The sequence below is a fragment of the Argentina anserina genome, chromosome 6 (genome assembly GCF_933775445.1).
Source record: "Argentina anserina chromosome 6, drPotAnse1.1, whole genome shotgun sequence".
In the NCBI taxonomy this organism is placed as follows: Eukaryota; Viridiplantae; Streptophyta; class Magnoliopsida; order Rosales; family Rosaceae; genus Argentina; species Argentina anserina.
The window spans coordinates 31,942,851-31,968,030 of NC_065877.1; the positions used below are offsets into that span (position 1 = coordinate 31,942,851).

The 25,180-nt window shown below is 39.0% G+C and overlaps 4 protein-coding genes and 1 pseudogene across 4 annotated transcripts; 2 read left to right on the plus strand and 3 right to left on the minus strand.

Moving 5' to 3' along the window:
- Positions 1–942: 942 nt before the first annotated feature.
- Positions 943–5,004, plus strand: LOC126799259 (dihydrolipoyllysine-residue succinyltransferase component of 2-oxoglutarate dehydrogenase complex 2, mitochondrial-like). Its single transcript, XM_050526424.1, has 15 exons — positions 943–1,074; positions 1,438–1,501; positions 1,680–1,757; positions 1,901–1,961; positions 2,040–2,064; positions 2,231–2,298; positions 2,406–2,480; positions 2,657–2,712; positions 2,833–2,877; positions 3,002–3,274; positions 3,365–3,459; positions 3,844–3,934; positions 4,080–4,190; positions 4,350–4,544; positions 4,629–5,004. Exons 2-15 carry the CDS (start codon positions 1,466–1,468, stop codon positions 4,818–4,820), a joined length of 1,401 nt encoding a protein of 466 aa, XP_050382381.1. The 5' UTR covers positions 943–1,074; positions 1,438–1,465; the 3' UTR covers positions 4,821–5,004.
- A 129-nt stretch (positions 5,005–5,133) lies between these two features.
- Positions 5,134–10,527, minus strand: LOC126799254 (DNA repair protein RAD16). The gene is made up of 17 exons (XM_050526419.1): positions 10,411–10,527; positions 10,025–10,159; positions 8,594–9,714; positions 8,298–8,420; positions 8,140–8,213; positions 7,943–8,006; positions 7,691–7,837; positions 7,527–7,612; positions 7,190–7,259; positions 6,973–7,098; positions 6,391–6,621; positions 6,127–6,231; positions 5,899–6,051; positions 5,685–5,773; positions 5,491–5,571; positions 5,295–5,402; positions 5,134–5,240 (listed from the first exon to the last, which is right to left on the minus strand). The coding sequence occupies exons 1-16, from the start codon at positions 10,442–10,444 to the stop codon at positions 5,330–5,332; spliced, it is 2,712 nt and encodes a 903-aa protein (XP_050382376.1). The 5' UTR covers positions 10,445–10,527; the 3' UTR covers positions 5,134–5,240; positions 5,295–5,329.
- Positions 10,528–11,494: 967 nt separating this feature from the next.
- LOC126799262 (glycine-rich cell wall structural protein 1-like) lies at positions 11,495–12,484 on the minus strand. The gene is made up of 4 exons (XM_050526428.1): positions 12,334–12,484; positions 12,211–12,300; positions 12,097–12,168; positions 11,495–12,009 (listed from the first exon to the last, which is right to left on the minus strand). Exons 1-4 carry the CDS (start codon positions 12,482–12,484, stop codon positions 11,495–11,497), a joined length of 828 nt encoding a protein of 275 aa, XP_050382385.1.
- Positions 12,485–14,210: 1,726 nt separating this feature from the next.
- On the minus strand, positions 14,211–19,245 carry LOC126799255 (L-ascorbate oxidase homolog). The gene is made up of 8 exons (XM_050526421.1): positions 19,095–19,245; positions 18,819–18,928; positions 18,265–18,535; positions 17,999–18,101; positions 17,551–17,896; positions 14,744–15,109; positions 14,574–14,652; positions 14,211–14,457 (listed from the first exon to the last, which is right to left on the minus strand). The coding sequence occupies exons 1-8, from the start codon at positions 19,236–19,238 to the stop codon at positions 14,245–14,247; spliced, it is 1,632 nt and encodes a 543-aa protein (XP_050382378.1). The 5' UTR covers positions 19,239–19,245; the 3' UTR covers positions 14,211–14,244.
- A 3,558-nt stretch (positions 19,246–22,803) lies between these two features.
- LOC126799264 (aquaporin SIP1-1-like) lies at positions 22,804–24,636 on the plus strand (annotated as a pseudogene).
- Positions 24,637–25,180: the final 544 nt, after the last annotated feature.

The window sequence follows — 25,180 nt, forward strand, 5'->3', positions numbered from 1 at the left end:
TTACTTGTACGTGAAATAATATATCACTCAATTTCATTTATAATATATTGTATAACAGATTTTTCAAATGATTAATCGAATTCAGAGATTAAGTTGATAGTGAGTGTATGGTGAAAACGATAATAAATGATAATGTAAGGATAAAAAAATGTAAAGGTAGAAAATATAAAGAAAAATTAGAAAATAGAAGAAAATAAAAAATAAAATACATAAGTGCAATCGTGTTTGAACACAAGATCACCCCATTATATATCATAAAATCCTCTTATCCATTACAACAACTACACATTTATTGAATAAGAGAATTTATAAGTTATTTATTTAATAATTTTAATTTTTTGGGACCGTGTGAATATGGGGGCTCTAGGCACAGGCCTACTGGGCCGGGTATGCGTCGAGAAAATGATGATAAACCTGCTTTATAAGGTATGAGACTATGAGTTATGTATCGGATGAAACGCTTTTATTGCAGAAATCCTTGAATGCACGGAGAATTTTGCTATACGCTGCTGCATGGTATGCATCAGCACTTTTATCCACAAACAATCATCTCATACCCACTGTGTATTTTATCAAACCATTCCTTCACCACACTTACAACAGACAAACCCTGAATGCACGACATACAACTGTAAAAGTCCACAGAACCGCAGGAGATAGTTGCCCATCATACGGCTCACCAACTTCACTTGTCTATCTGTCATTGTGTACCATTGTGGATACTAGCACTATTAACTACTAGATCTGTCTATGGATGGCAGCGGTAATGTATGTAAAATGCTGTGGGCTTCATTAAAAACGGGGTCCATAGACTGAACCCCTTAAATTCAGCCTCACCAATTGAAGCCCAATAGTTGGGCTGCCGGATCTTGTTTCACTCCGGACTTCGGATCTTCTTGCCTATCCACCCAAAATTACGAAAAGTGGCAAAACAAAAAAAAGAAAAAAAAAAAGAGAGAAGGAAGGGTACGCACGTTTGATGGTCGGCGTGAAAATCGCTAGAAGCTCATATTCTTCTTCTTCTTCAATTGCGACCAATTCCGATCTCCCTACTAGTCTGATTTCCCCCACCCAGGTAAAACCCTCTCCCGGAGGGCTCTCTTCTCTTCACTTTTTAATTCCGCTTCTACCCCTACCGCTCCTACGCATTCGCCTCTCTTCTTCTTCTTCTCCATCTAGGTCGTTTCAAATTTCCCATATCTCCGGTTTTAGGTACACACTCCCTGATTTTCATTTCAAGCTCTTATATCTTCAATCTCAGTCTTACTCTCCATTTTGACCCCATCGATGTAGCCATAAGTCGTTTTCTACTTTTCTACTATATGCTCTCAGCTATTCCAGCTCTGATTTGATTTATTCTTTTTATTATTATTAATCTGGAATATAATCGTGATTTTGAGTTACCAATTTTGCTGGTTATGATTCTTTGTTTGTTCGGGTCAGGTTGCTGAAGAATTGAACAGAAATGATTTGGGGGACTATACGCCGGAAAGTCTCTTCGGTACTCATTCACACCTCCATTTGATTTTTCTGTTTGTATTTTGATCTAATCAGCATACTTTGTGGAGCTTTCGTGTCGTAATTACTGAAAGAAATAGATTCATTCTGTTGTTTTATGATCGACTAGTTATGTTGAATCGTGTCGTGGTTTTGTACTCATGCATTGTTTGGATGAACAGACTCAGGTGTTGGGACAAGCGTGGAAGGTTAGGTCTGCAGCCTCCACGCCGCGCTGTTACCGCACCGCACCTAAAGAGGTACTGATAATTTAGTTTCTGTTGCCCTCGTGCTGTGTTTCAGTGCTTTAAGGATATAACTTGGATGTGGCGTTGCAGTTGTGTGTAAACGTATTTCTTAGCTGCTGTGGAGTATCGTCTGATAACTTTTTGATCACATGCAGGCTTTGTTCAGTGGGAGAGGATTTGAGTGTATTCAGCGGTCAAGCTACCATGTTGCCTCAGGTAAGGGTTGAGTTCGTACAAGCAAAATCTGTGTTTGTTATGGCTTCGTATTAATTTTTTTATATTCTAACTCTGCAGGTAGTTATGCATCAAAGTCAAGCAGGTACTGAGCTCTGATCTTTTATACTGATGACTCTTTGTATTCCTCCCTTTCCTGAGATCCACGGCACTTTCAGGAATACCCTTATCACAGTCACAAAGTGCAGTGGGCTTTTATTTGTGGAGAGTGCAAGTCTGATGTGATGTTTACATTTTCCTCTTGGTTGCAGGGTGGCCACTTCGCTGATGCAAACAGAATCTTTTATGAGATTCCAGAATAGACCATTTTCTTCAGATGGTAAGTAATGAAGTTTGCCCACCCAATATAATCTAATGGGTAATGATATATTTATACATTTTTTTAAACATGCAAAACTCCTCAAAGTTCAACTGTTGAAATTGCAGGAGATTTGGTTGAAGCTGTTGTTCCTTTCATGGGTGAATCTATTACTGATGGCACTTTGGCAACATTCCTAAAGAGTATGTTGATGTATTTACTTTATCTTTGTTTCCAATTCCCTTCTCTGCCTGTGTGTTTAGAAATGAGTCGGATTTTTAAGATTGATGCTGTTGACATTTTGTGTGGAGATCTTTATTTGTTTACTGTTTATGTGTATTTGATTGTTTTGTAACTCATGCTTATGACACATTTGCAGAACCTGGTGACAAAGTTGCAATGGACGAGCCAATAGCACAGATCGAAACTGATAAGGTATCTTTCTTTTCTTTGGTTGAACAATGAGGTTGTTGCTTTGTATACTGTACTTGATTTCAGTAGGCTTTCCACGAATTTATGTATTTATTTGCATATACCTTTCCTGTTTACCACTAGGTGACAATTGATGTGGTTAGTCCTGAAGCTGGTGTGATTCAAAAGGTAATGTTTCAGCAACATCACTACAGAAGATTCTTAAACTAGCGTGTCTATACTTGCATTCACTTGTCCTGCTTGATACTAATTTTTTTTTATATATTGAACTTGTTATTGTTATTGTTAATAGTTTGTAGCAAAGGAAGGTGAGACTGTCGAGCCAGGTGTTAAGATTGCCATCATCTCAAAATCAGGTGAAGGTGTAGAGCAAGCTGCTCCATCAGAAACTTCTAATCAGCCAGAACCTCCTAAAGAAAAGGTAAGTGCTGGAAAAGAAGTTCCCAAAGCAGAACCTGCCCCTGTCAAGGAGATATCACCCAAAAGTAGAGCACCTTCCTCGCAACCACCACCTAAACACATGGCGTCGGAACCAATTCTTCCTCCCAAAGACAGGGAAAGACGAGTAAGTTGTAGTTTCCTTGTTCATATGGGGAAATGTATAGGGTTCATTGATTAACACTGGTTATACATGGGTTGCTTTTCACATCTACAGGTTCCTATGACAAGACTAAGGAAGCGGGTGGCAATACGATTGAAAGATTCTCAGAATACGTTTGCTTTGTTGACAACATTTAACGAGGTTGATATGTAAGTTCAGTAACCCCACTATTCTGGTTGCATGATGTCTCATTTCAGAACTGATGTATCTTGCCTTCCTGATCCTTTATACTGACTTTAAGATTGACATGTATGCAAATATGTGATATCAATGATGAGATGTGAACTAGTGTATCTGACTCTCGAAACACATACTAGTGTCCTGAAATACTTTGGTATCTATCATATCTGGTTATCGAAACACTTTCTAGTGCCATTTTTATTTGTTATGAGATAGGAATGAGGGATGTGAAAGTTCTGACTTATGTTGAAACTTGGAAGTGACAAAGAAGTCACTTGTATTGAAGTTGGTTGCTGGCATTGTTATGCAGTAGATCCACTTTTCTTGTCATATTGATTTTCTGTATGGTGCAGGACTAACCTGATGAAGCTTCGTTCAGACTATAAGGATGCCTTTCTTGAAAAGCATGGAGTGAAATTGGGGTTTATGTCGGGCTTTGTGAAAGTATGTGTAATTTAGCATGTTGTGTCTAAAGTAATGTTCTTGCCAAAGAACATAGCAAGGACAAGATACTTTACCCTTTTAAGATTGTTTACTACAGACTATGCATGTGGTCTATCAGTAAAAATGTTATAATGATTTCTTTCAGGCTGCCGTTAGTGCACTCGAACAGCTTCCGGTTGTTAATGCTGTCATTGATGGCGATGATATCATATACAGGGATTACGTTGATATCAGTATTGCAGTCGGGACACCAAAGGTATGCTATTGTTCTGTTCCTTAATTACGAGAAATTTAATTTGAATTCAACATATTGTTATAATATCTTGTCAAATTTTGTGGTTAACCTGAGAAACTTCACGACATGAAAATGCCTCTTCACATGAGAACTAACAAAATCAGATTCCTGTCATTGAAGGGTCTGGTTGTTCCAGTTGTCCGTAATGCTTGTGGTATGAACTTCGCTCAGATAGAAAAGGAGATCAATACGCTGGCTAAAAAGGCGGCAGATGGATCTATATCAATTGATGAGATGGCTGGAGGCACATTCACTATATCAAACGGTGGTGTATATGGAAGCCTCTTGAGCACACCAATCATCAACCCTCCACAGGTATTGTCCTACACTACACCCTGCAGTGCATTACAGTTTAACTGTATTTGACTATTATTTATTTATTGCTGCTTCCTCTCGCAGTCTGCTATTTTGGGCATGCACTCCATAGTGAACCGTCCCATGGTCGTTGGGGGCAATGTTGTTTCGAGGCCAATGATGTACATTGCATTGACATATGATCATCGTCTCATTGATGGAAGAGAGGCTGTTTACTTCTTGCGCCGCATAAAAGATGTTGTGGAAGACCCTCGCAGACTTCTCCTTGACGTGTAAAGGATTTAGTGGTTTGCAAACTATAGGCTATGGACGGCAAGTGAATTTGTCGATGTCTTTTTGATTGGAGAGTTGGAATGCTATAGGACAAGGGGGTGAATAATCCTGAATGCATTATCCTTTATACTCAGTCACTTTGTTATTGACAGGGGGTTTTAATAAAAAAGCAAATCTCATTTATCAATCCAAGGAATCTGGGATTGGGCATACTATGATAAGCTAAAGTTCTTCACGATTAACATTTCTTAGTTCCTACCATGTAAAAGGGAACCGGAAACTCAGAACACAGTTTCACTGAGGATCTAAAACTGATGCCTTGCTAAATTTTCATGCATTAATTTTCAGCTGTAACTATCATACATATGGAGAACCTAACGCAGATAACAGCACAAAATCAATAGACTCGGCTAGGCAGAGGCCCTAGAGGCATCTGAGCACTGATTTGGTACAGTTTTTATAACTTAATTCTGTATACTACAAACTTTATGCTTCATCTTCTGGTCATCTGCTTAGGTGACAAACAAAAATTTCAAGTCAGCTTCAGTCAATTTCCCGAAAGCCTCTGTAGAACCACCAATGGTGCTGCAGAAGGGAAAAAGAAGGGTTTTAGATCCTGAATCAGGTATATATGTACACGAAAGAAAAGACAACAAGCAAAATCACACTTTACCCCTCAAACACTAGTTCCTTCTTTTCCTGTAGTTTCAAAATCCTCTCCTCAATTGTGTTCTCAATGACAAATCTCACAATCCTGTAACATATACAAAACATATAAAATTCCAACCTTTCGAGAAGCAAAGTGTATTTGACAGGGTATTATGGGGTCTACAGAAATAGACAAGGAATGCGAAGCAAAATTTGAACCTGATCGGTTTGTACTGCCCTATCCGGTGGATTCTATCCTGTGCTTGCCGCTCCACAGCTGGGTTCCACCATGGGTCCATCAAGAAAACCTATAGAGTTCCGACAAATAAAATTAAATACGTGCTTGATATAAAATTTTCAATGATACCTCTGAAGTACCTTATCCTCGATTATATAGCATAATTTCAAGCAACTTATGAAACAAAAAACTCACATGTGATGCAACTGTAAGATTAAGAGCAACACCTCCGGCTTTCAAACTCATCAAGAAAATTCTGCAATCTGGATCCTCAGTGAATCTCTTTATAGCATTATCCCTTGCAGACATGGTCATGCTTCCAACCAATTGAACGCAGTTGACACCCGACTGCCAAAATTCTTTAAATCACTATCCGTACTTTATCGCAAAAACTTATAGATACTGTGTGGAGTTTAGTTTTACCTTTTGCAAGGAGTAGTGAATGAGATCTAAGAATGATGTGAACTGGCTGAAAACAATTCCCTTTGCGGAACCATCTCTTTCAACCATGAATCTTATTTCTTCTTTCTGGATATGGAAAAGAATACTGCAAAGTCAGGGTGCAGTATATGATAAAAAGTGAAAATAGCCACCATAAACCAGTGCTCATATATTAGACCAGTTCAGTGGCCTCCAGAATATCATAGAAAGGAAGAATATAGAAACGGTGTTCTCATAAATACGTACCAAAGCTTCTATTTTTGTGCTAGTCTGAAAATTCTCAAGCTGAATTCTGTTCAAAATACTCGAGGATCTAAACCCCTTAATGGTAGTTTTAGTAGTCTGATTACCAGCACCTACACTTGTGGTCATATCCACTGTAAGCAATGTTGAGCATGAAGGGCATGAAACTTGTCCCAGGGAAGCAGAAAATTCAATTAAACATGCCTTGCAAAAGACATGTTCGCAAACAGTTACCTGGAACATAGAAGTAAAACAATATCAGAGTACACGTATTGGAAAAAAAAAAGCAGATTACCGAGGATGTGACTTCAATCCAAGAAAATATGTACTTTAATCAATTCCCGACTAAACAGACACCAGGAGAAAATACACATCCCGACCCCCCAACAATCACTTTAAACCACTTCATAGCTACTTCCAGCTACAAGTTTATCTATCTGCCAAATTCTGCTATCAAAGAAGATATACTAGAACCAACCTTTCATAAACATAAATAGCGACCATAATTGCCATCTCAAATTCATGAAAGGGAAAAAATCAACTTTACATAATCAATCTATTAGCGTAAGGGAAGGATCAACTAACCACATGATCTTCAGCTGGATCATGACAAATGCCACATATTTTCTCACTGTTATCAATATTGGCCTGGTTTCCATTTTTTAGTGCAGCACTTGCAGAATACACGACAAGGTACGGATGATCAACGGCCTATAGCAATTGAAATAAAAACAAGCCATGACTACAATTCAAAATGAAGAATGCATAAAGTATACTTTTACATGTCAAAATCAATAACTACCTGCCGCAAACGTGTGAGAAGATCAAAGATGTGAGCATAATTATTCATCAGAGTTCCCGCATCAACATATCTGTAAGCAATAGAACATATTACATACACCAAGAAAAAAAATTTAGAGGGAAAATCAAGGCTATTGTCGAATGCCAGTAGCCTCCAGAACCAAGATCATTTATTGGCCAAAAGAGGCAATTGCCCTTAGTAATAAAATACGATTCCATTTTTCTTTTAAATAGATTAACTAGAACACAATTCAAGAAAATAAAAAATTTAAAACATGAAAATTTTCCAAAAAAGAATATAAGAACAGAAGAGAAGTCAGTGGAGTTGACATACGTACGTGTTAAATAATGCCTGACTATCAGTATATAATGACTCATAATAATCTTGTTCCTTGATATCCAAGGTATCCTTCCTCAGCGAAACCTATAGTATACAATAGGAAAGGAACATTAGAACCAGACTTCATGATTTGAAACATTAGCATAGTGCAATGAAACTTACAATTCGAGGAGGAAGTGCAAGGTCAGCAGCCCTTCCCTTTTTAGTTCGCCGCAGCACTATGTTCTTTAAGATCTTGTGTTTTAGCAATATCATTGCTCTTTTGCCACTATATGAAGTTCCAAATGATTGTATTGGTGTGGCCACATTCTTGCAAAGATTCAAGGATCAAAATGATGTAAGCAAATACACACTATGTTAATATATTAAGAAAATGCAACATTAAAAAAGAATGGTAATGAATTGCAGCCTTACTTTATTCCACCAACAAAAATGTCTAACAGAACTATGAGGGCAATTTGAACACTTTGTTGTGGAACTGCAAATGGACACCAAGAAATAAAAGAATATTTAGGCCAAGTAAAATTATAATTATGATAAATTATGATAAATGTCCCTTGTCCTATATGTCTGCCAGTACAGTTATAGTAGCATTCATTCTTCAGACATACCTATGATCAAGAGTTCTGCAGTCACAGTCCTTACACAAGTAATACGAGTACGGGACTAATTGCAAGAAGCGGACCTGTGTAAATCAAATTATATATTTGAATAGATGACGAAGGGAGACCCTGATTATAGTCAATATGTTTAAGTAAAGTAAATTTACCAATGAATAAAGTTCTCCAACACGATTCTGTAGGGGTGTGCCACTTAAAGCCCATTTATATGTAGATTCTAAAGCAAGAACAGCTTTTGCAGTATTGCACCGCCTAGATTTTATATAATGTGCCTGTGTTAATACAAGATGCAGCCACATTGAAAGTTAGCATAACATGGAATTTAAACCAAAAGGAAGTGAACAACTCAATAGATTACAAGGTGCAGGCTATTATTCCTTGTTATTTGAATTAAACATAAATTTAATTACCCCCATTGGCATACTACAAAAACAATTATGCGCACCTCATCTAAGATGATCCGGTTCCACTTCACAGCATGCAAAACTGAATTGCCTTTGTTCATGCCCCGTTCAATATCATCTAAGTCCATATTGTCATCTTTGTGCAGCTTTGATTTTCCTTTGTGAGCTCCTTTCTTCCAATTCTTTGTGCCCGAACTTCCACTGATCTTTTCATTTAAAGACTCACTTGTCTTCTTCGATGGCAGATGCATTTTCCTTTGTTGCTTAGACTGCTTCTCAGTTCTGGTGGCATTAGGTCCACAGAAGTATTTCAGGTGGACGGACATTTTTGTTTCATAAAAAAGCTTCCCACAAAATACACACTTTTCTTTGGGAGGCATCACATGCTTCCTATAATCAGCCTCAACAATGGAGTAAGTAGTTATGACAAAGTCATAATCCTGGAACTGTTTGGAACTCCTCTCTCTGTTGGCTCCATGATAAACCAGGATCTTTGCACTTCCTTTTGAAGTAAAGCGCTCAATCTCACTTACCCACTGGCTCACGGCAACCACAGGGCAAACTACAAGGGTTCCTTTAATGTGAGGCAAGCCTTTAGAGGATTGGGGTTCATGAAATGTCCAATTGATCTCCCGTTTAGCAAATACAAGAGCAATCGCTTGTATAGTCTTCCCCATACCCATCTCATCTGCAAGGATTCCGCCTCTAGTTTCAGACTCTTCCTGTCTCAGAGCCCAAGCCAACCACTCCTTCTGATATCTCAGCAAAGGCATAATCAAATCAGACGGTGTCTCAGCAACTTCATTTACCACATTATTCTGAACATCAAGATCACAGTCCTCAGTGAAATTCTCGTCAATCCATCTATTATGCTCACTTTCCCAGATATTCCACATTAGAATTGGCTTTCGCCCACCAGATTTTGACTTCCTTCTCTTGCTTTTCCCTGTCAAGCGAAGGAAGTCTATTTCGACTGGTTTTTGTAGAATCAACTGTAATTCATCAAAACTGTCATAATCCCCTAATTCCAATTCCAAACTTGGCTGTCCTCTTTTATTCTTCGCCTCGACCTTCCCCTTTTTTCGCAAACACTCCTTCGTTTTTCCTTTTGCTCTATCGTTTAAGTTAATAACTGCCTCCTCACTGTGTTGGTTGTCTTCACCTACACAGAAACTCATGTATGTCAGTGACAGATACAACCCACCAACATAACAAACTCCTTTCTTACAAGAACCTAAACGGCTAAACATGCTACCAACAATCTCTATAAAAAATTTCACCCAAACAAAAGCCACAATCAACTGAACTAAAAGCTTCATCGAAACAGCAACTTAATGACTATATTTCAACCATCACATTCGACACAAAGCATCACTCATCTCCAGTCACAAAACATCAACTTCACCTATTCATAAATTTGCTACATTTTCATCTCAACCAATTCACCAACCAAAACAAAAAAACAAAAGTACCTTCACTATCAGACCCTGAAGCAGAAACCCAATCCGAATCCGAAGAACAAAGATCATACAAATTCACATCAGAATGATCAGAGCTTCCACCACTCTCACTGCTCCCACCTTCCTCCTCCTTAAGCTGCTCAGTTCCTGCTTCCACAAAATCCAATTCCACACACAATTTTTTAGGGCAAAATTTTCACACACAAACAATAGAACCATCTATAACATAACCAACACAAAAGCCAACTCCAAATCACTTCTCCCGTCCCAAATTTCACAACAACATTCATAAATTTCAACGCTTTTAACCCAGTAACCGAAAAAGCCCAATTTTTACAGCGAAAAAAACAAGATAGCAGATGATGATGATGTAATGAGAGTCTGGGCGAGAGACTTACCGCCGGCGACCCTCTTCCGAGAACGGAGCTCCATTACCGGATTAGGGTTTTGGCGATCACGGTTGTTGTGAGAGGGTTTTTGATTCGGCGAGACGGAGGAGAATAAAATCGTCAAAAAGATCGGCGGGAAAGTCTTATTATTATATAGATGCGAAGCCGCGGGAGTACGGTGGGTTGGGATTGGATGCGGGCGCGGTAGGGGAGTGGAGAGATCTGGAGGGTTGGTTAGTGGGAGTTGAGAGTGAGGGACGGTGGGGATTGTGAGACGGTTGTGGGTTTGGAGAGACGCGACCCTGGGAACTTGGTTCCTTTGGAATTAACTAAAATGGATTTTTATTAATAATTACGTTTTTTTAGTCTTCTTCTTGTTCTGTTTGCCTTTTCTGTCGTGTTTTGGAGATGGAAAATAGGGGATATCAAGCTTTCTTTGCAAGCTTTTGTGTTGGTAGTGGTTTCTGAGAATATTAGAAACAAACTTCGGGCGAATTGGTCTGCTTACTTTTCAATTCGGGTATGAAATGATAGAATGGGGTAGACGAATATTTAGATTAGTGGATGGACAGTGTGAATGATGTTTCAAGTTCGATTTTTTCTTTCTAGATTAATTTTACCGAATCATTTATCTCATAATCGGTCTCTTTTTAGTAGTGTGATGACGATAGACTTGTGTCTTTTCTCAACATAACTTATACTGTATTGGTCAATGTTGTCTCATTTTTTTTCTACCAACTCTTACTTGCTTTAAGAAATGAAAACACAGTGTGTCTTCACAGTTTGGCTGGTTTGGCATGCCTTGACTAGGTACCATATGGAATGCCTCCCACATTGTACAGGGGGCTTTGTATAAAAATAGCCTAAAATGCAAAGTGTCATCCTCTGGAAATGTATTTAACCAGACTGCAGCCCATGCTTAAGAAAAGTTTTGCATTGATATTGATCATACAATTTGGATTTCTGATAATTTAATGCCTTGATGTGGCTAAATACATGTAGTAACTCAGACTAGATAAGCTCTCACTTCATACATATGTAACACTGATACCTTTAAGCACGCAGTCGTAGTTGTTTCTAAATCAAACAAGCCTTAATGTTTACCACCCCCACCGGAGCCGCTCCCACTCCCAACTCCAACTCCTTTACCAGAACCAGAACCAGCTCCCACTCCAATGCCAATCCCAATTCCAATTCCAAATCCTCCTCCGTGGCCACCGCCAGCTCCGCCACCTACACCCCCGCCGTGGCCTAAACCACCACCAGCTCCACCGCCGGCGCCAAAACCTCCTCCATGGCCAGATCCTCCACCCACACCGCCGCCGCCTCCTCCTCCACCACCTCCTCCTCCACCTCCTCCACCTCCTCCACCAGCTCCACCGCCTACACCACCGCCGGCACCGAAACCTCCTCCGTGTCCAGAACCTCCTCCAACACCACCACCGCCTCCGGATCCTCCGCCACCTCCTCCTCCAAGACCTCCACCTCCACCAGCTCCACCGCCCACACCACCACCTGCACCAAAGCCTCCTCCTTGACCAGAACCACCACCGACACCACCACCGCCTCCTGATCCACCTCCACCGCCTCCTCCTATACCTCCCCCGCCTCCAGCTCCACCACCTACACCGCCCCCAGCTCCAAAACCTCCTCCTTGCCCAGAGCCACCACCAACTCCACCACCACCTCCGCTACCACCCCCTCCACCAGCACCACCTCCTACACCTCCACCAGCTCCACCACCTGCTCCAAAACCTCCACCATGACCTGCCCCACCTCCGGTACCACCTCCACCGCCTGCTCCGCCACCACCACCACCACCAAAGCCACCACCACCGCCTATACCACCTCCAGCTCCTCCACCACGACCTCCACCACGACCTCCACCGCCACCAAAACCTCCTCCTCCTCCAATGCCGCCACCCCTACCACGGCCACCGCAGCGGCGGCCCCATCGACAATTATCATCACGAAACCTAGCTTTGTCAACCTTGTCATCACCTTGAGCAAGCATTGCACTCAACTGGAAGACAATGCAGAGCACAAGAAGACTCGCAGGCAACCATTTCCGAGAGACACCCATATCTCTTCTTCTCTCCCAATTAAGCTAATTGAATTATTCTCAGCTAGCTATCTCTATTAGCTCGCTCTGCTCTGTTCGATCTCACACCCTCTCCTTTATATAGGCTTCATGTCACCAGCAAATTCAACACGTACTGGTTACAGCACCAAACAGCCATTAATGTTCTGCATGATCGAGCCTTCATTGGACGCGTCGGAACCGTTGGGGGATTGGCGGGAACAATAAATATTGAAAAATAAGTCAAATTAGACGCTGACCTGGATTTCATATATATATATATATGTATATATATATCCAAATCAATTAAATTTGACTTAAGCTTAGGTCTCACCCTGAATCTTATTTCAGTAGTGATCCATAAGACCATTGATTTAAACAGTTGGGACTTGATGTCTTTCTTCAAATTAATTTGATGAAAGTGATCGGATTGAGACCAGAGATAGTGAAGACTTGGAAGTCGGTCAACTCTAACTAGCTAGCCACCGACGATGGACCATTATTGAGGGGTTCATCGATCTTTAGCAGATCAAGTGGAGTTAATGAAATCTATCTACCTTCCCCTTTTCTGCAAATTGCAATCTCAATAGTCTCGTCCTGTGGGATCTCGATTGTGTTCCTTTTCCATATATATCTTCGACATGTGAGAAGCAACGAACATGGTTCCTGACGTGGATATTTATGGCGCCAGTGGCTGCTACTGGGCTAGTGTGCAGCGGTATGATCAGAAATGTCATGAGTTGGACAGTCTTTTTCTTATACCATAAGTATAAGTATGGATCTCTAAAACGACACATTATTCGCTACACACGCATGTTTCTCCTTCAAATTCATTTTACATTATTTTTTAAGAATAAGAAATTTTACATAGTATTTTATCTTATCCATGACTTGTAAGTCGTTTAAGTGGTAACTAATTCCGAAAAGTTGTAATTGAAGTGTGCTCAAAGTGGTACATTGGATGGGATTATCATTTGAGTGATTGATGAAGGATGAAAGTGGCAATTAAGATATGTCAATATGTCATAGTGTCATACCAAGCTTGTAAAGAACATCACCCTGTTAAGGCCGTAATTATGATCTTCTCATGGGGATTAGGTGTATTTGATGGAGATAGATTGAGCTTGTTGAAATTAGTCAACACTGATATTGCCGTCCCTTTCACTCCATCACTGCAGTAGCTTTAGCCTTTAGGTGGTTCATATAATCATATATTCATATCAGGTCTTTGAAGTGTGTATGTTCGTAGTTACCTGCGAAACTGTGGTAATATGCAAGTCCTGTAACAAAACACTTGCTCTGGCCAAATTTACAGAATCACAGTAACCTCTCCCGCTAGCCAAACTGCCAAAGAGGTATATAATGTTATATTTACAAGATTAACGCTTGGATCTTGGCCATAACAGTAACATTGTTTCATTTCTAAGGACTGCAAAGTGTAAAGAATGACAATATCCAACAGCTCTTAAAGATAAAGGAAAAGAGTTGGGCTAAATACTTGTTCTTGAATCTTGATTAAAAATCGTGGAAAAATAAAGAGTACAGGATCCATGAGTTTCATATTGGATCACACATATATGAGAAATTAATAATTCCTGTGATGAGCATAACTGACCCTGCTCAGAAGTAAAGTCTGAAAATGGCTCGAGTTTAGCCTTGACTACAACTTCTGCAGACATATTTTCCTTCCTAGTTCAAATCTAATGCCCTGACAACCACTCTTGACAGTTTTACGTACATTACAATGATGCGCCCCTTTTTTCTTACAGAGGCCGAGTTCGCCTGCCTGATGCCCGGCCGCACAGAAGAGCATTCTTCGGAATAGGATATTCATCCCTCCATGAATTTACTGGAGAGTATACACGAAGATAGAACTGCTGGCCTAAGTACTGTCGAGCCCAATTCTCAGACCTCACATTCCACATTCCCACATTGTCCAGAGGCACATAAATTGCAGTCCATGAGTTGGGATACACCTGTGAAATGAGGTTGGAAAAGTCACATCAAAATGAACCATTAACAAAGAACTCACATAGTTATGAAGATGATCATTGCAAAATTTTGCCAAATTTATTCGTCATGTTGTGTTTACCTGAACGGTGCAACGAGAAACAGTGTCCTGCAGATTGTATCTTAATTTGCTTGCTGGTGTCCACTGTCCACCATCCATACTGTCCATAACAAAACTATCTTGTTTGAGAATCTTAACAAACAGCAATCAGAGTTAATATGAACTTTTGGACGTAGAATTTGTTGACTTACCCAACAACAAAGAAACTATAACCATCAAGGTGCCATGACTGCACAGTATCCTCTGGATTTTCAAACACAAATTCAACAAAGGCTCGGAAATCAGCATGCATTACAGAAGTCTGGAGATAACCACCACCACCAGTGGGGTTATCCGAGATGCTTCCAGTGGAGAACACTCCAGAGATCTTGAAGTAGTCAGCAAGTTTTAGTGGTGTATCAGGTTGGAGGAAGGAGACACTATTCACAGCATATCTTTGCTTGCCATTGATTATCGGAGCAGAGTTTGTAAGCCTGATTGTCCTGGTGATGTTGATCAATCCATAGTGATATGAGCCTTGAGGGTTAGGCCTTGGTCCGCTTGCTGTCAAATTCCTCCTGAGTTGATGCATTACACACATCGAGGGGATTTAGATATACACCCAAAAACACAAGTTTGTCATCAGGACAAATAATAACTCGTACTACCTCATCTTTCCACATATTGCGCCACCTATTTTTTTTTTTTCTCATCCTTGATGGTATCTTAACTCCCATATCCCTTAATTGAAGTTTTTAAATTAAACACTTCAGTTGATATCAATGTTATATATAAGAGGTAATATGAATTTATTGGTAGGATAAAAAATAGTTGTGTTGAAGGTATCTATGGATTTTCTAGTTCATATTTGTTTTGTGAATTTATTCTAGCAAAAAAGTATATGTTTTTCGATACCTCTATTCAAGATATGATTCTTCATGATAAATATGTGTTGCATTTTCCTTCTAGCGTACAAGTACCTATGTGTGTTTCTACTCTTGATTACACATAGTATGAATGTTTTGTCTTGTGTGATGTTTTTAGGTGTTTGTTTTTTCTTTTCTTTTTGGGTCAGTTTAGTTTAATTTGTTATGTTTAGAAGTTATAAAAGGGTGGGAGATCTTGAATCTATGGAGTGTGTATTGAGTGTTGCTTCTATTATGGTAGTAAATAGTTTTTATTCATGAGTAGTAGAATTTAATTTAATTTGAGGTGTTTAATAGGTATGCTGAGTATATATCTGGTTTGTAGGTAACGCACAGTAGACATTTGTTTCGTAGGCAATGCAGAGTAGATATCTATTTCGTAAGTAATGCAGAGTAAACATTTGTTTGGTAAGTAATGAGTTTCAATATGTTTTGTACGTAGACAACTTTTCATTCTCTCACGTAAAAATATAGAATAAATTAAACATAGAAAATTAGACTCCATGAAAGAATTCTATGTTTATTTTTAACATAATTGCGAGAAAAAAAAAAGAGTTTTTAACGCATTCAATCAATGTGATTAACACATACAAAAAATATACATTAATTTAATTTTTCATTTGACTTTTTGTGTAATTTCTCTTACCTAATTTATTTCATTAATTTACATGTACATTAATGTTTATAATTTTACATATTTATTGCATTTGAAAAATTCTAACGAACTATTTATGGAGTTAATTTTCCTTTTTAATTAGAAGGGTAAAACTGTGAATTGAACTAAAAAAATAAAATATGTTAATTATTCAATAAAACCCTGTAAGGAAGGTTGAAAAAAGTTTTAGGTGTAGATTTAAAAAAGAATTGGGTGTGGGCTAATCTTAAAAGAGGACTTAAAAAATGGGTTTAATACTAATTTTCTGTTAGACAACAGTATACAAAGTATATACATTCTAACAGTACAAAATAATGAAAATAATTTTTGTAAGGTAATGTCATAAACACCCTTTTTAGGGTGTTGAAATTGGCACACCCTAATTTGAAATTTGCACACCCCTTGTCTGTATTTTACCATAGTACCCTTTGACTTGGATCGTCCTCTCCCATCGCGTAAAGCACACACACTCCTCTCTCTCTCTCTCTCTCTCTCTCTCTCTCTCTCTCTCTCTCTCGGCACCGATTCGATCACCTCCACGGACTACTCGTCAGGTCCCTCATCATTCTCAACCAATGTTTAACTCGCCGCTGACTCTCTCTTCCACGTGAACACCCCTTGTAGTAGTTGTTGAAGTTGTCAAGGCCGATGACGCAGTCGCTGTGCTTTCTAAGAGTGACGGAGTCGTGGGTACTGACGAATTTGACGGCCCCAGTGATGAGGACGGACATGCCGCCGGAGCGGTGGATCTGGGCGGAGCTGCGGACCTGCTTCTCCCACTGGATCCCGCTCCATGAAGTAGCGGTTGTCGGAGTCAACGAAGCTCTGGAAGCTAAAGTAGGAGGCAGTGAGGGCTATGAGGAAGAGGGCCCACATGAACATGGTGCTGGTGGCGGCGAAGCAACGTTGGAACTTCCGGTTCATGCTGTGGTGGTGGTAGGACCCGCCCTGCTCAATCTCGAACTTTCCCGGCGTCGAGGGGAAGAGCTCGTCTTCCAATTGCGACGGCGACAACATTCTCCTCTTATTGTTCGCAATTTTCTCCTCCCTAAATCTTTAATTAATCTCACGGTTTCTAAATTCTTCTTTAACAAAAACTAGGGGGTGGGGGGATTTGAAGAGAAAGAAGAAGGAGATTGGCAAGTGTAGATAGAATTGGGATTGGAAACAAGAGAAATGGTGATGATCATGCTTTTATGTGTGTTTGGGAAGTGTGTGGGGGGGGGGGGATTTTTCATGTGCTTTTTTTTCTGATCATAATTATCTGCCTATTGAAGATGACACTCACTTCTGGAAAAATCAATAGGGTGTGTTAAACACCCTTTTTTTACTATTAACACAATTTCTCACATAATTTTTCTAAAAGATGATGTCATCAATACCTTTTATGTGAAAGAGAATGTGCTAATTCTTGCAATGTACGGTATATGCTTTCTACCTGAAAGATCGAGCTTGTTCAAGAGACCAGTCGACCTCAGTAGTTGGGCCACCAGGTGGAGGACCAGAAACGCTTCCTGCCGAGTTACTGTAGTGAAGAATGGAGGTTGCAGATAGCACTTGTGAAGTGAAACGCGTAGAGACGACAATGTAGTAATCTTGTGGTGGTTGATCAGCTACCACCAGAACAGAGAGAGACTGCCCCAAATGAATGTCGAGAGAGCTGTAAGTATTTTGCAAGGTGTGAATGCCTTCCACCTCAACCAGTAACATCTTGTGACCTTGGATTCTGAAATTGATGGAAGTTGCAATTCCAACATTTGATATTCTGAACCTGTAAGTTTGACCTGCAAAGCAAGTATGACAAAATGAAGCAAAGTTGTGAGCATTCTGTTACAGATCTCAGACAAGAATGGTTCTTTGACATGTATTGACTATTGACTAGCTACCTTGATCAACTGTAAATGTATTCCCATTTGATCCGCGGCCATTGATGAGCAGTCCGTCGGGGAAGGGAAGATTATTCCCACCATCTAAAATTGCCTTCAAATCCTGTAACATTCAAACATGCCTATCAATTAACACAGATCAAATGCCTCATTTTCTCTACTCTCTACATATGTGGCAAAAATTAACAGTTTTGAGACATCTCATTAATTTGGGCTACAGTGTTATCATAATCAAATTAACATAACCTCCAAGCAATGCTACTTACAGTGTGATTTTGCTTAAACCAGTCCCCAGCCAGAATGGTGAAATCTCCAGCAGGAGGAGGAAAAGGCACTGGAATTCGAGGCCGGCTTACGATTTTGATACCCCCAAACCCTCCTGCAGCTTTGTGGAAGCCAAGGGAGGCAAAGTAAAAGTAACTTCCAATCTGATCCTTGACTTGGAGAATATAGGTGAAGTTCTGTCCTGGTGGAATGGGACAATTTGTGCCAAAGACCCCATCTTGCCATGAGTTCCTTCTCTGCTGCACACCATTCCTGTACACAATTGCAGGATTTAATGGTCACACTACTTATCATTACAGGTTTAAGCAAAGGTATTCACTTTATGTCACATGCAACAGCCTCAAGTACTATGTCTATTCATATAAAGTGACTAAAATATTTAAACATGCATATTCAATATGAGATTGAATCATGTCTTCAATTTTTAATAGGGTAATAGCAATTATACATGAAGTAATTGGTGCTTAGACATAAACATTATATACTTTTGTCAATATACATAAACATGCATTATATAAGGGAGAAGATCACTAACCAAGAAATGAGAAAAGGTTCATCCAAACTGTTGAAGACACTGATAATAAGGTTATCATTGGTGACAGAATCAATCTGTGGCCCTGGGAATTGCCCATTTATCAATATTCCCTGCATTTTGTTTGAAAACTCAGAATTAGCAATCACTAATTGTTCTTTCCATAATTAGAAGAACTCCCAGAAGAGAAAACTGCTGAAAGACAAAATGTACTTGCTTGTCTGTATGAATGTGAGAGAGAGAGAGAGAGAGAGAGAGAGAGAGAGAGAGAGAGATTACCTGTTGTTTCACACCAAGGGGATAGATATCACCATAGGTGACAGTCCAGTTGAAGAACCTGTACGGATCTTCCCCGTTTGTGAAGCTCACATTAAGCAAAGCAACAACAAGACACAAGACACACTTGTGTAGAGTCCCTCCCATATGAGAATATTTCTCTACTTCTCCAAAGACCCAGATCCTTTATCTATTCCTGAAAGCAATGGAGATGACAAATGGGACTACTGAGTACTGAATAACTGAAATGCAAGTAAGAACCTTCAAGAAGAGAAAAAGATTCAATATTTGCCTCTCTTTCTCAGTTTCTCACTGTAAAGCCCTCAGCCTCCTCTGCTTTATCTTTCTTCTTTTTCTTTGAGGAAAGAAAAAGAAAGGTGTTATATAGAGGATTCTCAGAAGCAGCTAGTCTAGTCTGTTATCAATATCATAATGCTGGATCTGTCTTGGCATTTTTCTTGATGGGATTTGGTCCCTTATTTTTAGAAAGATAACAATGGCCAATTGCTTCTGTCAATGACTATGAGCTGTATCTCAATCTATCCATGGAAAGAAATAACTGAGTTTTGCATCTTGCAGTCACTGCCTCAGCTCAAACCGCGTATCTTGTTTTGAGTGAAGTAATCTCAATTTTATTTTTCTTCTCAAAAGAGGTATTCTTTTTAATTATTGGGGAAATATAGAGATTTCTTTGATTAGTCTCTTGGGATTTTCGAAGGAAAAAGGAAAAGCCATCACCTTTGGTTGCTTCATTTCCTTTTGTGGAAATTATTGGAGTAATGGGAGGTTAATGGATATCGATACTATTATGTTGCATTGTCCTGGAAACTAAACAGTTTAGAATTTTGATTTGTTTAGAAATTCTTCAAAAATGAGTTTAGGGTTAGATTTCGGATTCAGATTTAGGTATTGCATAGTAGTATATTGCATCTGCAATGTAACATGGACCATGCATGGTTGTATCTTATGTTTTACCATGAGCCCTGTCTTTGTTAGGCAGACAATATAATAGTGGAATAAGTGGATTGGTTAGGCCTCCTGACTTCAAGCACTGAATGCAGAACTTGGACAATGAAATAAGAGTAATGCCCATGCATTAAAAAGAAGGGTAGCAGATCTTACTGACCATGGAAGACTTTGGTTTCAAAACATTACTACAACAGCAAGCTGGTCATGTACGGATGATGCACACATTTTATATGCTAATATTCTAGGCATGATTCTTGAATATAAGATCTAATCTTTTTCTCAGATTGACTCAGCTACTAAGCTCTTTCTGTGTCATGGCTTTTAGTGGTTTAGCATCTTGTATAAGCAACCCACCGACAGAATTAAGTGTTTTTTCAATCCATTGATAACCTGATATTTTGGTTTTAAGTGCAATATGTTTCAGTATTGGATCACTATTCCCAACCCAAATCCCACTTAATTTTTTGCTGTGGATTTTGTAAGATTATTGTGTTATACTGTTTATGAAGATATCCTTTGAGAAAGTAAAAATTTTAATAACAGTACATGAAGTTTCGACCATTGATAATTTTAATGTTTTAAGTTTCAAAAATAACATATTGGTGCATGACGTTTATAAACCAACTCAGTTTATGTACACGCTGTTAATAACGGTGTTAACATCATGTCATTATTCATCTTTCCGAAGGGCAAGTTGGTCTCTCTTCAAGCTCTCCTCTCCCTCTCAGGCTCTCACAATTCAAACCAAGAACATCAGAAGCCCTCCACCAGACCACCACATCTCAGAAATTCATGCACCCAAATCAGAAAAAGACTTAATACATTTCACATTCACTTCAGTTTGGACCTAAGAACTGAATATTTGCACATATTCAAACCAATAATTACATTTTCTCAACCACCAAAGCAAACAAATAAGAAAGCAAAAGCTAAATTAGAAACCCAGGAGGTGAAAATCAAAACAATTAAAGAGTGACTATAGATTTGAAGGGATCTAAGCAATTGTTAATCTAAATAGACCTCATGAATTACCAGAGCCAAACCCCCATGCTTCCAGTTCGAGCCAATCCAACCATACATCTAAAGTCCCCATATTCCTACCCTAACCTCCCTAATACCTGAAAAAGGCAAAGACAATCTCCAAAGCTTGGAGGCATGTGCAACCCGCTCTCCTTCCCTATTGATTTTGATCAGTACGTAAACGATCTTGCCGACTTATTGTTTCTTAAATTTCTGGAAAATGGAAAGAGGGAGCAGCCCAAAGAGAAGCGAACAGACGATTTTACCCTTGAAAATTTGCTTAGTAACATACTAACGGAGACATTAAATTTATGTACACAACTGGGTTGGTTTTTAAACAATGTGTTATTTTTGAAACTTGAAACACTATAATTATCAGTGGCCGAAACTTCATGTAGTGTTCTTAAAATTAACTCTTTGAGAAAATGTCTGGTCTTAAGTGATTCTATAGCATAAACAATTTGACACTTGACGTGTTTTCTTCTGTCATTGGCATTTACTAAAAAAACTACCATGGGCTAAGCAAACCTCATCTTCTCCTGAGTACTGCCAATGATACACGTGTTTTCTGGACCCAGAAAGTTATTCTGACTAACATTTCAACTTGTATTAGAGCCCAGTTCTTTTATTGAAACCCAAATGTCTCTCTCGGCGTCTTCGGCTGTGTTTTGAGCAAAATCAGCTTTTCTGTCTCATATTTTCCACAAGGCTACATAATGGTTCCATACTTTCACAAATGTTTTACCAAACTATGGATCTAACTGCGGTGGCAAGTTTTGGCGGAGAACATTACCAAGATTCATAGTTTCTTACCCTGGCATGTGTCTGTAAATAGATACGCGTCCGGTCTTTAGTTATGCATGTCATCCCAATGTTTTTTCGGAAAATTTAGCTAATTAGTTATTATCAGGTAGAGCTAACCACACCCGTCAAGGACCGGACACGTGTCTATCTAAACTGTTATAATAACGTTATTCTAAATATGATGGTGTACGTATCATGAGCAAGTGCATTGAATTATGATAATAAAGAAAAGATTTGAAAAAAAATTAAAACGTGCCTTATTGGTAAATGTCATACTCCTTGAAGGCTAAGTCTTTTCTTCGTGGTCAGAAGATTTATCTCCTTTTACATCCGGTGTGGATTATTCTCTGAGCGAACAAAGCGTTTTAGGAAACTTTGTGATCTCAATGAATAAAAATTGTTAAATGGAGATGTAGAGTTGAGAATTCTTACATATATAGCTTGCATGTAGAACACATACCACTAATGTTACAAGTTTCCACACTCAGAGCATCATCTATATCGCACTGAGTTTACCTCCCAAGAATATTCTTAGCAATTGAGTGTTCTTTAGTACCTGATCCCTACTTTCTACACTGAATGCAGACGCAATTAATTAGTCAATTATCAGCATCCATAATAGTATTGCTTCTCTGACCTTGCATTAAACTAAATTAAGCCAAAGCGTTTAGCTCGTGCATTCCTAATTTTTTTGGGTAGGTAAGTTTTGGGTCGAAAACGACTTGTTGATGCCGTTACCGTTCACCAACAAATCAAACGTAAACTGATTCACATGTTTTTGGTTGTTTCTGTCAAGGGCTGAGATTTTTAGTCCACAAAAGTGGGACATGTCCCATATATAGATTATAGTCATTATACTGTAACAGAGAACCAAATAAAAGCACAAGGAGACTTTCACTTTCAGAGCCGAAGAGAAAAGATGGGGAGCATGATCAAGGCGGCTCTGGGGGATGCAGTGCTGACCTCTATGTGGGTTTTCAGTGCTCCATCCATGGAATTTTCACAACCATCATAGCTTCGTTTCTTGGAGTCCAAGCTAGGTCCTTGGTAGGGCTTTTCATCACCACCATACTTGCCACAACTATGGTCTTGACTTTTCAGCTTGATTGGCAAGCTCTTGGGTGGTGCCAACTTCAATCCTTCCACCACAACCAGCTTCTACGCCGCCAGCCTCAGCCCCGGAACCTCCAGGGTCAGTATTGAGCACAGAAAGACCTAGTGCGAAACTTAAAATGAGTCTTATATATAAATAATTAAAAAAAGTATGTAATCATCATCAAACATCACATATAAGGTGGATAACTATTGGCATTCAATCATTTATCATCAAAATCACAGGAAAAATGAAACAAAAACCTACATGTATTTTCCATCAATTTAACTATGAACTGAGAATCTCCGCCAAATTTCAAGAACTTCTTGAGAATCTACGCTAAATTTCAATAATTTAACTATTACTAATCCATACCAAGAGAGATTAGGAAAAAAAGATTTTGGGTGGGTTGAATAATCAGGAGGCACCTCTATGGGATCGCTTAGATTTGTGTTGGTTAAAGGCAGATGTTAGGGCTTAGGAATCACAAAAAACAAATATAAATATTGGTTAAACAAAAAAAATGGAAGGTTGAGTTTTGAACCCAAAACATGTGTGCCACTAAGAAAACCACCATGTCAAGTTGCCAACTAAACTGAAATATATTATATGAGGGACTATTTCCAATGAGTATCATCTTGTTAATGACTAGTTGAAGACTTCTTTGATTCACCAAGTTTTCGATCTCGTATTTAAATATTAACCGTTTAGCTTAAAGATATATATGAGTAGATCATCATTACAAAATTTCATTAGAATTGACAATTGTTAAGACATTCATAAATGAGATTTACTCATTATGAACTTGAAAGGTTCATGTTTGACAGTTTTGGTTCGTTCATTAATTTGACATACTTTGATACCTTAATGATCACTAAATTAACTAAAAGTTTGTATATATAATCAACTCATATATATCTAATATCTAAACGGTTGAGATGAAAAAATGTGATCGAAAAATAAGTCTAATTAACAATTAATTAGAAAGTCATTAAATATTCTTTAACAAGATAATTCTCATTAGAAAATCTCTCAATTATATGAATAATTGGTTTGACAATTTAATTAGTAGTATCTTTTTATAGGAACAATCTGGATTTTGTGGCCTTGCCAGAGCGTGGGGCCTTGTGCGACCGCACCACCAGCACTCCCCTATGGCTGGCCCTGGGAACCTCCCTAATCTCTATGGTGGTCAGGTTCCCCGGTCAAACGGCCGGCAGGGTAGGCAGCGCCAAGGCCATCCTGCATGTGATGCCTGACAAGTTCAAGCACTTTGTCAGAAGGCCTTCTATGAAAGGGGATGTGACAAGTGGTGTTGTTGTTGAAGGGTTATTCACTTTTACTCTATGTTTTGCTCTGCTTTGGATTATACTCAGAGATCATAAGAATCCAATTGTGCAAATATGGTTGCTTTCTGTGAATACTGTTGGATTGGTTGTTGTGGGAATATGGGGAGTGAGTATACAGGGCCTACTATGAACACTGCTAATTCTTTTGGCTGGGCGTATGTTAATGACTGGCACAAAACTTGGGAGCTCTTCTTGGTTTATTGGATTGGTCCTTTGATTGGAGCAATTTTGGCTGCTAGGGTCTTCAAGGTCTTGTTGCCTCCACCAAAACCAAAGGAGAAGAAAGCCTAAAGTATTTGATTATGTAGTAGATATGGGAAAATTCTAATATACATTGATGCATGTATCTATTTCTGATCCCGGTGTATCAATGTAGCTCAATGAATTAAGGAAATGAATAAATATGGATCAAAATTAGATTGCATTTGGTCTGCATAATTGGGAAAGGGATGAGTTCGGGTGTTGTGGTTTCTCTGTTAATAAAGACTACTACCTTTCTTTATGCAGTTGCAGATCCAAAACACTTTGTGCACCATGGCTCTTGTCACAGGTATCACGTGCAATATATGCTAACCGTGCGCAAGCTAATTTTTCTCGCCTGCCTTCTACCTATGATGGTGCTAGGGTGATCAATCCCATCCAGCCTTCCCTTTACGCAGCGGAATCTCTACGTTTTGTTTACCCTTATGAGCGATTAACTCCCAACTCAAAAGTCACTCTACACAAGCGTTTTCCAATTGTGCGGGGGTCAAAATCATGCACATACACACACTCAGATTTGTGGAACTATTGCCCATTTTCTCATTTATGGAATTCAAAGTACAACCTACAAATCTAGCATGGATCTTTACAAG